At 41.5% G+C, this 12,951-nt stretch overlaps 2 protein-coding genes across 2 annotated transcripts in view; both read right to left on the bottom strand.

The window, feature by feature from the left end:
- LOC104272795 (pantetheinase-like) overlaps positions 1–3,093 on the bottom strand; it is a 7,691-nt gene extending 4,598 nt beyond the window's left edge. Inside the window, exons 1-3 of the mRNA XM_009867892.1 lie at positions 2,881–3,093; positions 2,646–2,776; positions 276–468 (exon numbers count right to left, since the gene is read on the bottom strand). Coding sequence (XP_009866194.1) covers positions 276–468; positions 2,646–2,776; positions 2,881–3,093 — 537 coding nt within the window. The remainder of the gene's footprint in view (positions 1–275; positions 469–2,645; positions 2,777–2,880) is intronic.
- Positions 3,094–7,294: 4,201 nt separating this feature from the next.
- On the bottom strand, positions 7,295–12,557 carry LOC104272794 (vascular non-inflammatory molecule 3-like; the record flags this gene model as incomplete). Its single annotated transcript, XM_009867891.1, is given in 8 exon segments — positions 7,295–7,414; positions 7,799–7,969; positions 8,825–9,198; positions 10,333–10,624; positions 11,142–11,319; positions 12,169–12,306; positions 12,402–12,478; positions 12,480–12,557. Coding segments are annotated over 8 exon segments (1,428 nt in total), but the record flags the coding sequence as incomplete, so codon positions are not given.
- Between the last annotated feature and the right edge of the window lie 394 nt (positions 12,558–12,951).

The raw sequence follows: 12,951 nt of genomic DNA, 5'->3' as shown, positions 1-12,951 counted from the left end.
ACACACCCAGGGATGGTGGCTCAACCCCCTCCCTAGGCAGTCTGTTCCAGTGTCTGACCACTCTTTCTGTGAAGAATTTCTTCATAATGTCCAGCCTAAATTTGACAATAAAAGCAAATTTGGAGTCAACATTTCACAGCAAGAGAGAGATTCCTTTAAATTATAGACAAAAGCAAAAATCTGCCATGGGACAATGACTGGCATTTAAGTCTTTTGCCAAATGGAGAGATTTTAGAAGTAGAAAAAAAGCTCCTCACTTTCCAAGGCCACTTTACCTTATGGTAACGAGCCACCAGTTTCCCCTCTGGGTCAAAGACGACATCAGTGTTGTACTGATAGCGACCGTCGCTGGGGCAGCTGGGATCACTGGAGTTACACGGCTTCTTGTCCCCCATGTTTGCAACCACATAGATGGAGTTATTCCTGGCCATGCAGCTAAGTCGTTCCTGGACAGGTGCTGGAGCAAATCTAACGTATTTTAAAGGGAGGGGGTAAAAAAAGACTAACAAGAACTCTACTGTCAGTGTCACTGGGGTTCCTGGCACAAATGGCAATCACAGTTGGGGAGAAAGGGCAGCTGTACCTATAGAGAGGAAAGGATGGGTCAGAAGACCCAAATGGAAAAATCACGATGTTCCTTCTCAAGGTGTTTAGTATATAAGGGCTCCTAAGAAGAACCTTGAGGTCTTTTATAGTGTCTGCTGCGCTGGGAGGATGGCTATCTGTCATATCTTCCTGTGCTGCTGGTGTTCCTGTCTCCTGTTTTCACACTGCAGAGGAGAACCTTTTATCAGTACAGGTTGTCTTTCCTTGCCTCTCCAGATGGGAGAAGTATATTTCCTTTTTCAGTGTTTTTTTTGGGCTGTCATGGGGACTCTGGAATTGGGCGCTTCTTTTGGCTGCTAAGTCCAGTCTGGGATTTTCTGCTCTGGGCGTAGTTGTCATCCAGAGGGCACGGATTCCATACTAAGTTGTTCTCTTGTAATTTTTAATATATTTTTATGCTTGTATAATATCTGTATATAGTTTTAACATCTTCATTGTTATCGTTAGTATTATTTTGCTTTTTCATTAAACTGGTTAAATTTTTTTTAACCTCAAATTCTCTCTCACTTGTTCCCCTGTTATCCTCTCCTGGGAGGGTGGTGGGGGAATCACAGAGAGCATCTGTCAAATTTTAGTGGCCAGCCCATCTTCAAACTTTGACACCCTTCTGTAAGGTGGCAACGCATATGGCTTTGCAAGGTGTGCATGGGCCACACGAGAGGACCATCATAAAACATACCTATATACCACCAAGAAATAGAGTATGCCAGATTGTGATGGCAGGCATTATATTCCTACACAAGCCACTAATGAAAACCATGATTCAGAGCAGTGAAGAGACACGTGGATAACCTTTACAAAAACTAACAGTGCAAAGGACTGAAATAAACACCTGCTTAGACATGTTACCACCCCACATCATTGATGAATTGCATCCTTACAGGTGTAATAATGTGCTATAAGCATCTGATCACTGAGCAGGTGCAGAAAGCCGTGGTGAATAAGGCAGACCACAGCTATAGTTCCGTGGCTGATCACTTACTGGATGCTGTATGGACCTAAAGCTAGTACTGTGCTCAACTATGGGTTAGCTTTGCCCTGTTGGAACATGATGCTTGAATGATGGTTGAGAGGGGACCTTATTAACGTATAGAAATGTCCGGGGGGTGGGTGTCAAGAGGAAGAGGACAATCTCTTCTCAGTGGTGCCCAGCAATAGAAAAGGAATAATGGGTATAAGCTAGAACATAGGAAGTTCCACCTCAATATGAGGAAAAATTTCTTTACTCTGAGGGTGCCGGAGCACTGGAACAGGCTGCCAAGAGAGGTCATGGAGTCTCCTTCTCTGAAGACTTTCAAAACCTACCTGGATGCGTTCCTGTGTGACTGCCCTAGGGGAACCTGCTCCGGCAGGGGGTTTGGGCTAGATGATCTTTCGAGGTCCCTTCCAACCCTCAACATTCTGTGATTCTATGATTCTATGATGTTCTACAACACAGTCTGTAGAGCAATTTGGTCTTTGTTGGATCTCACATGTGAAAAACTAAGGTTAATATTCTCTGGGTTTGTATCACTCAGAGTTTTGGATTTTGACTACTGACTTCATCACCTCTGTTACTAGCTGCTGAGAAACTAGTTCTTGGCTGTCCACAGAAATGATAAGTGTGCATTTGTTTCAAAATGACATTATCAAAGAAAACCACAAACCAAATAAAAACTAGTGTTAAAAATTTACAATCAGTTCTATTCAAAATAGTGTGGAAAAACTGAAAGCAGAAAAAGAGGCAGCATATTTTGGCATCAAACTTATTTCAAGTGAAGAAAAAAGCAATTTTCCATTATATTCAATAAGCCAAATCCTGTATATTGTTTAAATTTCTCTTTGAATTCCAAAAGATTTTTTTTTTAACAGGGTTCACTTGTCAATTAGTCATAGGCATGCTATATATTTTATCATGTAACTCACCTTCACATGCAGCTTTAACCGAAACTTACTCTCATGTCAAAAGCATTAGCAGTTCTTAGGCATTTACTGGCAGCAGCTCATGACTTCATGAGAAACTAGTTTGAAACCACATAAAGCACTACAGAAGGAATCACCTCGTGGGATCCGTGCAGGGAATCCAGTTCACCACCGGATCGGGGATATCCTCCAGGTAGGGGTAGATGGCTTCTCTCGAGAAACGCCAGCCATAAATGCCGTCTTCAGGAGTCACAATGATGTGAGCGCCCTGACACAAGAAGCTCCATTAAGAATTCACCCATCAACAGGTAACCAGGAGGGTCAGCAGGAGAAGGAAACAGGAATTAACAGCGCTCACAATACACCTGGTACCTGCTGGGCAGCTTCCTTGACGGCCCCTTCCAAGACATCCATGTTTTTGTTCATGAGGGCCAAAGCATCGTCCGGAGAAACGGGCTCATCAGTGGCATCTGGCAGGATGACCGCGTGCTCGTAGACGGCCGCAATGAAGGTGTCAGAGCCAAGGGCCTGAAGGGCTGTGAGAGCAAACACGGCAGCGTGCAGGAGAGGCTGGGAAGGGAGCATGGCTGGTACCTTGCTGCTCCTGGATCGGGCACGGGGAATATGAACCGGACAGAGAGAGGAAAGTAAAGACTAATAAGTTTGCTTTGGAAATAATCTCCTATTGAGTAATCTGGGAGGGCATAGTACAGCTCTGCCAACAGGAATCAAGTTTGTTGCCAGTAACATACGAGAAGGTATAACAATGCACAGTAAGGATGTCGCAACTCAACAAGACCAGAAAAACTGGGTAATGTCAAGACTAACTATGCCAATATAAAAATAAATCATTAAACACATGGTTAGAAATAACTGTCCAATTTTTATTGTTATACTTTTCCGTCATTGATTGTAATAGACTTCTGCTATCTATGATGGCTCAACTCTGATACCCGGGTAAAAGGTGGATGTGTCACTCCTGGAGCTAGTCTTCTGGGCAGTTTGAGTGACAAAATTGAGGGTCTTAAAACCTGCTTTATTCTACTGTCTTCATACTCCCCAAATCCTGTGCTATGTGTCAGTATGCACAGGTTTTTTCCCCGAGTTTCTTTAAACCAAAGTCATTACACTATAATCTCATTCTACTTAGGTGTAATACACTTAACATGCCAGAAGAAGATGCTACTTGACTTGGCATTTATGTCAGTGGCTCTCCTAGTTGCTTCTATTTAGCTGTACATTGCTTTCCAACAGCCTTCTACCAGAAAATATGCATCTAGAGGGAATGTTTTCCTCTGAAATCAGGCAGGTTAAGGACCCCATTGCCTGGCTCCTGCTAGCCTGAGGCAGAAGATCAAGCTAATTGATCAGGTGCAGTGACATGCCTGCTCTTCTGCTTTGCCTTTCCTGTCCTCAGGAACATGCTGTGTATTGAAAGGACTTCATTTTTAATACTCGATTCAGTTCAAATGCATTTTTTCCTATGACTTTCTAGTAGTTGCGGTATTCTGATTTGAAAAAGGTTTTCTGAATAATGGGAAGCAGAACAGGCTGTCTGACTCCAGCTACAGCAAATTGTCATTGTAGACCTGTCTCAGAAACAACAGAAATGTGGGTGAATGTAAGCACGGGAGAGTTCCCTGCAAGAGTAGCACTGATTGAGAGTTTCAACTATTCGAAACATTGATTTCCATCTGGTAACGTTCATGTCAAAATACTTCTCTACACCCACTGCTAGATACAGCATACTCAGTCAAGAACCTTCGATATGAGCCTTTAAAAGGCTGCAATAGAGATTTCAGTGATAATTGAAGTAAGGTAGCTTGGAAGCCTTTTTCTCCCGTTCTGTTTTTCTTAGCAAATGAAATACGAATTGAGTTACATTAGTCATAATAAATGCCAGTCTGAAGGAGGAAGTAGTAAACAAGAGCTAGGGTAACAGCCAACCTAGAAAGGTGCTCTGGAAGGGCTGGGCAGAAAAAGTTACAAGTGCAAGGCAGGGAGTACTGCCCGGCAAAGTTCAAGTCACATACCCTGCCAGGACAGGGGGTTTCTATAGTACAGTAGGATAGAAACATCCCTGCCAGTACTTGCAGACACCACTGACTGCAGAGCTGGAACCTCACCCAGGAACAAGGAATCAGTTAAAATACCAGTTAAACAAACTAACCCACTGAATAAAACTTCGCAAGACGTCCAGGCTATACGTGGCTGTGGGCCATGTAAGAGAGAGCTTACCCTAGAGCTCCCTCTACTTTTCATACCTCCATCCTCCCAATCCACCCTCCCCAGCCATGCACCCTCCCCAGGCACTCTCACCTACTGCACTCTCCGCCGTCTCTGCCACCGCCTGAGGATGGCAGTTATCTGACGACTTACTTTCGTGAAATAGAATGAAATCTGATGATAAGTCAGCTTAGCTCTAGACGTAGTCTGTCTTCAAACTGTGGTCCTGCTACTTTTCTTGTGCTAGGGGAGACACCGTGGAAGACGACTCCTTATTCAAAGAGTTAACCTTGTTGTGCGGAAGACTGTGGGAAGAGTCACGCCTGCAACCATGCCACTGCTGCAAAGCAGTGAGGACATGTGGACAGGGGTGAGGAAATCAGAAACTGCTTATTTTGAGCAATAGCACATAGTTATGTCACTTAGCTGTAACACGACACCATATCCCAGGGCGCAGATAGAAATGTAGAGATACAGTACTTTTTCTGCACAAACAAGTAGTGTTTTCCATTATTTCTTAGTATATAAACTGTGGAGGGTTACAACTGAATACATTTACAAACTAAAATCTTGTTTTTACAATGTTCACTCTGTTCAAAACCAATGTTATTTCACATCCTGAAAGTCTGTTTTTCTTATGATGTTTGTCAGATTAAGCATGAATACTGCTTTTATTTCAAAACAAACCAGCAGAACAAACAAAAAAATTAACCATATGTCAAAACCTTCCCTGTGCTACACAGAATAATCCTGTCCACTCGCTTAGAAAGGACAGTTTGCAGGGTTTACACATGCACACGTGCCAATGCACTCGATCTGTTCAAGCTGTTCACTAGCCTCTTCCAACACCTGCCTGCACAATCCTGACTAGCACCAGCATGAGCAACTATTTCATGGGAAGACACACCATCAAAGATATCAGTAAAAGTGATTTTAATATGAGTTTATAAAACTGCTACTTCACAAAGTTCAATGACAATGTTCACTCTATTACTACATGGATCCTACACAGCTTTGAAGTAGCATCAATGTGAGATTTTTTAACACTGTTATGGTGAATCACAAGATTAGGTTGAATGATTTTTAACAGTACTTAATCATCAGCTAGTTATCAGAGTGATTTAATAAAACTTAATTTACTCAATACAGCAACTTGATTAAATATTTGGAAATAGCAAGGTTCACCAGAGACAGTGAAGTTTCGTAAGTCGAATAGCACAGACGCAGACATATATACACACCGATTCAGGGGTTAACAAGCGTATAGAGAGAGGGTAACATACACACACAGATATAGAGGTTTACCTATTCTCTCTTCTCAAGTTGTAATGAGTTACTGATACCAAATGATCTTTGAACCCTTCCAAGATGGAACTGTAGTGGATGACTCACTGTTCTGCATGAACACTTGTTGTCAGATGATCTTTGAACCCTTTGTCTTTATCAGCATTTCTCAACAGATGATCCTGGAAAAGAAACCTGCTCTTTGAACCCATTCAAGAAATACACTCTTCAAAATACTTGCGAAATCTCATCTTTGAAGTATTTGCGAAATCTACCCTGAGAGCGTCCCAACTCAGGGCAAAGATATGGGGTCACAGCCTGTTGCGATCCTGGAGAGCTCTAAGGGTCTCGCTTAGGATTGTGATTTATAGGATCTCAAGATGATTAACTTTGGTCAGCATATATATTTTTTTTTATTTAGCCATAATTCTTGTCAGGTAACTCTGGCTTCTTTCAGAACAGGCAGCAGGAGTTCCAGGTGTGGGTAGGGAGTGCCCAGTGGTCCTCACCCACCATCAGGCAGCAGGAGTTTCAGGTATGGGTAGGGAGTGCCCAATCGCCGCAACTCACTGCACTTGTAACCAAGAGAAGAAAGTGCTTGAGTGTCCCAGCCCATTACACTTGTAACCAAGACAAGAACACAGCATTGGCTGGTCCTGACCCTTGCAGCGTGGCCCAGGGGGTCTGTGCCACCACATCCTCCAAGTGTAAGTTAGGGCACAGGATGATAACACATTACACTCTGTGCTGACTTCAATAACTGTTCTGAAGCAACAGTGTTTCAAGGCTTGTTTTCTTTTTCAAAGTAAATGATAAAAGTTCAACCTTCAAAGTTCCTGTCAAACGCTGTTTAGGAAAGGGTGTGTTCAGGGATGGGGTGGAACAGTTTTGTGGAAATGACTTCTAATACTCCACCAAGAACTTAATTAAAAATCAGTTGCTATTGGTCTACAATCCACTGCTATACATCTGAATCCTAAATTACCAAAGTCAGAGGAATTAACTTTCTATTGTCCTCAGTGTTAAGGTCAAGCCTACAACAATCAACACTATCATATAACACCACATACAGAACTCACCAGCAAAGCAATTTATTTGTGCTGCAAAATCAAGTCGACAAATCAGTGTGCAAAGACTATTCTGTTAGATAAGGCAACTTGAGAAATATAATGCCACTATAATTATGTGTACTAACATTAATTAACATTATGATTAATTATGGTTAATTAACATTACAGAAACAAGCAGATGAGATCTTAAAGGATCTGTAGTGAAATCATGGCGAAGTTTGCTGTGTGCATGGAAGGTCCTTTTCATACCACCTCCCAAAGACTGTTACACTCAGAACTGGCTTTAATGTACTAGTACGACTTATTAGACGTCCATCAGTTAGCACCTGGTTTTGGAAAAGCAAAAAAACCCAGAAATATCAGCAAAGCGGTACTATTGTGTGGCAAACACAAACTCATATATTCATTAATGTTGACCTTGTTAAAAGATTTGGTAGCTCACTTGGAACCACCACAAAGTCTGAGGAAAACTACAATTCTGTCTTGCAACAAATGTTGCTCAAAAGGGGATTTGGAGGGGCAGGGAAGAAGGAGATTGGCAAAATGGACCTGCTGTTTGAATGCAACCAGGAAAAGCAGGCAGGAATAAAGCTGCCTTGAATTCAAGCCAGCTAACGACATAGAGGAAACTGATAAATACCAAATTGGTCCTGTGCTTTGTAGTGGCTTTTTGACTATCTGTGTTACAATTCAGAAGGGCGTCCCATTACCTCAAACTCCCTAGGGGCCAGCTGCACTCCGCTGTACAAGACTTCTGGAAAGACATAGTTAGTGCCAAACGTGCCGCTGAGGGAGAACATCTCAAACCTGGTCTGAGCCGTCTCCACAGGCTGCCTGCACGTGTTCGGGTCTGTGCTCTTGCACTTGAGCAGCATGCATATCTGTGGGGAGGAGGAGACAGAAAGGCAAAATAACACTAAGCTTCCAACAGTAAGGAACTGGGTTTGATTGTAAGAAAAGTTGTCACCATGATGAAACAATCCAATGTGTCTACTCACTTATTTAGGCCAAGAGGATCTGCAGATTGAGAATATTTCCATTTGAAACTTTGCCAAAAGACAGTTCTTTGCCAGCACTGCAGCAAAACACCGCGTCTGTGTGTACACACGTGTGTTTATAAGTTCTGTGTCTGCATAATGCATGTGCATTTAGTTGTAGATATGGAATAGTTTTTGGCCCAGGGAAGTTCAGCTCTGGCTGAGTTTCCTAAAAAACTAAAGCCATACTCAATTACGAACTCTAGTGGTGATACTCTAAATGCAGAGTATAAAGACACAAAGCTACAGAACATTTTAAAAAGCCTAGGAGCTAAGTTTAAAAGAATCAATACAGTGAAAAGCTATACGAATACAAATGTCCATATTTAGTTTCTTCTTTTGGTTTTTTTTTAATAATGTGTTAGAGAATCACATCAGAAAAATGGTAAAAAACACAGAGAGAAGAGCATCCCTCTGAAGACAGGGAGAACTCTCCAATCTTCTCTCCCTTTTGTACGCATACATGGAAACCATGTTGAAGTGCCGTAGCACAGAGACAACTCAGGGGTTTCTCTTCCATAATTTATAACAGACATAAAATCAGTATCAACACCCCTAAGTCAAAATGCACCATGAAGAAAAATATTTTCAGAGAGGCCTAAAAAAATGCCTCCTCTTAAAGCCCCTCAATCAAAAATGAGACAAATACAAATGGGCTGAAGCCTTCTCATTGTCCAAATAATAACAGAAAATTTTTACCTACAAATAATAGTCTCCTTCAACAACATGTAGCCCACCAAAGGCACCCAGAAAATAAACATCACCTTGCTGCTTCTTTGCCATCTTGTAACTCAGATGGCAACAGAGGTCCTGCTGGAAAATGGCACGATTTCCCTCAGGTTCACTGAGCTTCGTGAATGTGAAGATATCATGGCAAATGACCCCACTGAAATCGTGGTTGTTTGATGTAAACTGTCCAATCCTGCTGGCATACAATTTCCAGTTAACAGCAGCAGGATAGTCAGGAGAGAGATGTGAGTGTGAGCTCAGTTCTGTCACCAAAAGGTGACCATTTTCCATTTCTGTGTTGTAATAATAGGTTCTTGGACCGTCTGGGACATAAATACCACTCCCTGCAAACACATAACACCAGAAAGCTTTTAATCTGAAGGCAAGTGTATGGGACAAGTAGGCAGTCTTCACTAAGTAAACATGTGCCCAATATTATTCTAATTTTTACCAGTTTGTTTTGAAAATAAATTTAAGCCTTTGCAGGCTACAATCCAAACCTAATGCTTTTTGCAATCAACCAAAACTAGACTAAATTCTGCTCTTTCATATATTGCTTGCGACAAGATCAGAGTGCTAGTTATATGCCAATATATATGTGTTAAGTGACTGAAGCTATACATTATACATTCAGCCACTTAAATCGTATATAATGGCATACAATATACCTATATCTACATAAACTGCATGCACCGCAGTTTAGCTGCACTAGAAACCAGTATTTCTGATTAAAATACACGTAACACTGCCAAGCAAAAAAAAATCTGTAAGGAAAAGATATTACCAAAAGTGACATCTTTATGCAAGCTCTTTACATAAATACATAAATCTTTAAAGCACAGAGTAAAACCTATCCATAAAGAACGAGTTGTATGACATTGGGTCATCAGTGATGGAGAACTAAAGGAATAGCCCATTATCTGCTTTTATTTGGAATGCAAGATTTGGGGCTACATTTTAGCAACACCAGGAAGTTTCTCTCATTTCTGCAAGTACGTGCGCACAAAACTTGTGCTTGACTTCTAGCATCTGCTCAGGAAAAATATACAGTGAAAAGAGAGCCTGCGAAGAAAACTTGCCAGAAGGTCTCCAGCCTAGAAGTTCTGTTTACAGGACTCTCAAAAACATTTCACAGAGTTAGGTTTCCACCTAGTGGAGAAAAAAAGTTTGGGCTTTCGTATGACCAAAACATCGATCACCACCAGGGGCAGAAGATAAACAATGCCATGCATAAACTCTCAGGACTGGTCATTCAAAAAATAGCTAAAGGTGTTCTATTCAACTTCAGCACTTTTGAGTTCTTACATACCACATTTTGATTTTCGTTTTATCTGCACAAGTTCTCTTGTCCTAATCCTGTTGACGTGTGAATGGATGCTTAAAGCTGATGGGAATTTCTGTTCAGGTAACCTGCGCTGCTACATAGATATAAATATTGTCGATGTGCACGAGGATTATTTAAAGCAATATCACCTTGCCTGTCATATCTAAAGCAGAGTTGTGTGTATTTGCTGAAAGAATGTTGATGCCCATTGCCATGGCCCCTGACGAGTGAAACTGGACAGCTGACAACAGTGGAAGAGTGTTACCCCGAACAGCTGGAAACAGAACAGTGTCAATCTGAAATCTCCTTGCCAAGACCACAGCTGGATCATAATAGAGTATGTCTGAGCAAGTGAAAATGCCAAAGTAGCCAAAGGACGTATTGAAAGTCACAGATTCTGGGTTCTTAGAGTAATTAAACTGCTTCTTTGTCACAAAAAGATCACTCTGTTCATGGAAGGGAAGGAATAGAGAAAAAGGTATTAGAAAAGAAATAAAACAATTCATATCAGATGGACATTGAATATAACACTCATTCACTTTAACACAAGTAAAGAATATGTTTTGTAAAGATGCTACATCAATTTCAAAAAGGAGAATTCTTAATACTGTAAGAAGAGTCAAGCACAAATATCCATGGTTCTGATTTATGTCAGTGAAAGGAATTTGTATTTAGTTATCTAGAATTTAGGACATTAATGTTTTAATATGTATCATTTCCTATTGACAAGTAGCAAAAATAGAAGGCTTACTGAGTTTTAATTATTTTCATTTATTTTCTTGCTATTAAATTCAAAATAGCAGGAACAAAGGTACCTTAAGACAGTGGCTTTCACCTGCCCTCTGATGCCTGCTCTATAGTAACTCTATATACAAATACATTTAAGCCTGGGAAGCAGCTTCTGTTTCACGTCTCTAATCACGTGAGGATCATGACTTCCTGAACATTATAAGATCCTCTTACCTTGTGATAACGAGCCACCAGTTTCCCCTCCGAGTCAAGGACAACATAGCGACCACCAGCTGGGCACCTTGCATCACTGGAATTACATGGCTTCTTGTCTCCCATATTCACAACCGTGTAGATGGAATTATTCCTCGCCAGACAGCTCAGTCTTTCCAGCACGAGTGAGGGAGCAAACCTAAACAGCAGGGAAGGAAGGAAGGAAATAAACCATCAAAACCAGTCAATCCACAAAAATTCCAGCACTAAGGCTACAGATCATAAGAAGGTTTAAGTTGGTCATTTCTAATAGCAGACTTGTTTTCTGTTATTTAAAGTTTAGCATGCTGAAACTCTTGCTTCACCTCACACATAACTAAGTGGGGAACAGAGGGGTTTCCCTGAAGTGAAAGCGAACCTGGGCACTGGCAAATTTCCCTTCTGCTGCTGGTGTGTGGCACAGCATTGATGTTACACCAGTGCGTGGGCTAACCTCAGCTGTTCTGCTTCGGCTCTCAGTTTGATTGCCATGCTGAGGGACCTTAGGATTTTTTTATTCAATGGTGCATTTTTTTACCTTTCACCAAATATCACAGCCTCAAAACACGGTGCAATTTATTAAGGTGAATGACATAGTAAAAAGTCTACAACACCATGATTCAAAAAAATATATTTAAAATCATGCAGTATATCCTTTCAGCAGTAGCCATTATTTTATTCAGAAATATTCCTAGTATTCCCATATCTTAAATATTTTCTACAACATGCAAAGAATACATTACTGAAATGTAGATTCTGTAAGTTTTTGGTTTTGCTTTAAATGAATTTCAGCCTTTATGAGCATATTAGCTAAAATCGAAAGAATTACAGCAAGAAAAAAATGACAGTGAAAAATTATGGAGTTGTCTGAAGCTGTTTATGGCAACTATATGATGTCTAACCTCCCTGTGAAAATTAATTCCATGGCAGTTATTCCAAGACATTTAAAATTATCAGCAATCACTCCTAAAGGCAGTCATCTTTCCCATTGGACCACTTCCCCATGCACATCAGGAGCGATACCTTCCAGGCAGCACAGGGAATCCAGTCGACCCCTGGGTCTGGCATATCCTCAAGATATATTGTCTCCCTTGTGAAGACTCAGCCATAAATACCGTCTTCAGGAGTCACAATGATATGAGCACCCCGGTACCAACGTAAAAACCAAAAAAACACCATTAAGAAAACAAATAAGCGGTCACTGTTTACCAAAATGAATGTTTCTAACTCTGTCATAATACCTGTCTGGCTCCTTCTTTGACGGCCTCCTCCAAAATTGTCATATTTTTGTCCATCAGCATCAAGGCCTCCTCAGCATAAAACCGGCAATTCAGTGTCCTCTGACAAGACCATGCTGTTCTTGTAGACAGATGCAATGTAGCTGTCCAGGGCACAGGCCTCCAGAGAGCACAGTACCAGAAGAACAGCATCAAAAGCACAGCAGAAGCACCAGCTTTTGGAACCTCCATGTCTGGAGCCTGGAAGTGACTCAAGAGAAGGCTGGGGACATGAAAAGACAGGGGACTTCGTAGGGGGAACTCTTGCACCAAACCTGGGAATTCCTCAGAGAGGCAGAAAGCCGACACCAGGAGATGCAATCATCCTTCCTAGAAAGTCTCACAACATGAAGGGCAAGAGAGCTGCCAGCATTGAGCAACTCCGCCTTATGCCACTGGCAGAGAAGTCGCCGAGAAGTCACCACTGTGCTGCAGCAGGAGAAACATCTTACTAGATATCCTGGAATGTATCAAGAAAAGCGTAGCCAGCAGATTAAGAGAGGTGATTCTCCCCC

Source organism: Apaloderma vittatum, unplaced genomic scaffold, assembly GCF_000703405.1.
Source record: "Apaloderma vittatum isolate BGI_N311 unplaced genomic scaffold, ASM70340v1 scaffold11954, whole genome shotgun sequence".
Classification (NCBI taxonomy): domain Eukaryota; kingdom Metazoa; phylum Chordata; class Aves; order Trogoniformes; family Trogonidae; genus Apaloderma; species Apaloderma vittatum.
This window is presented reverse-complemented; position numbering and strand designations above follow the sequence as displayed.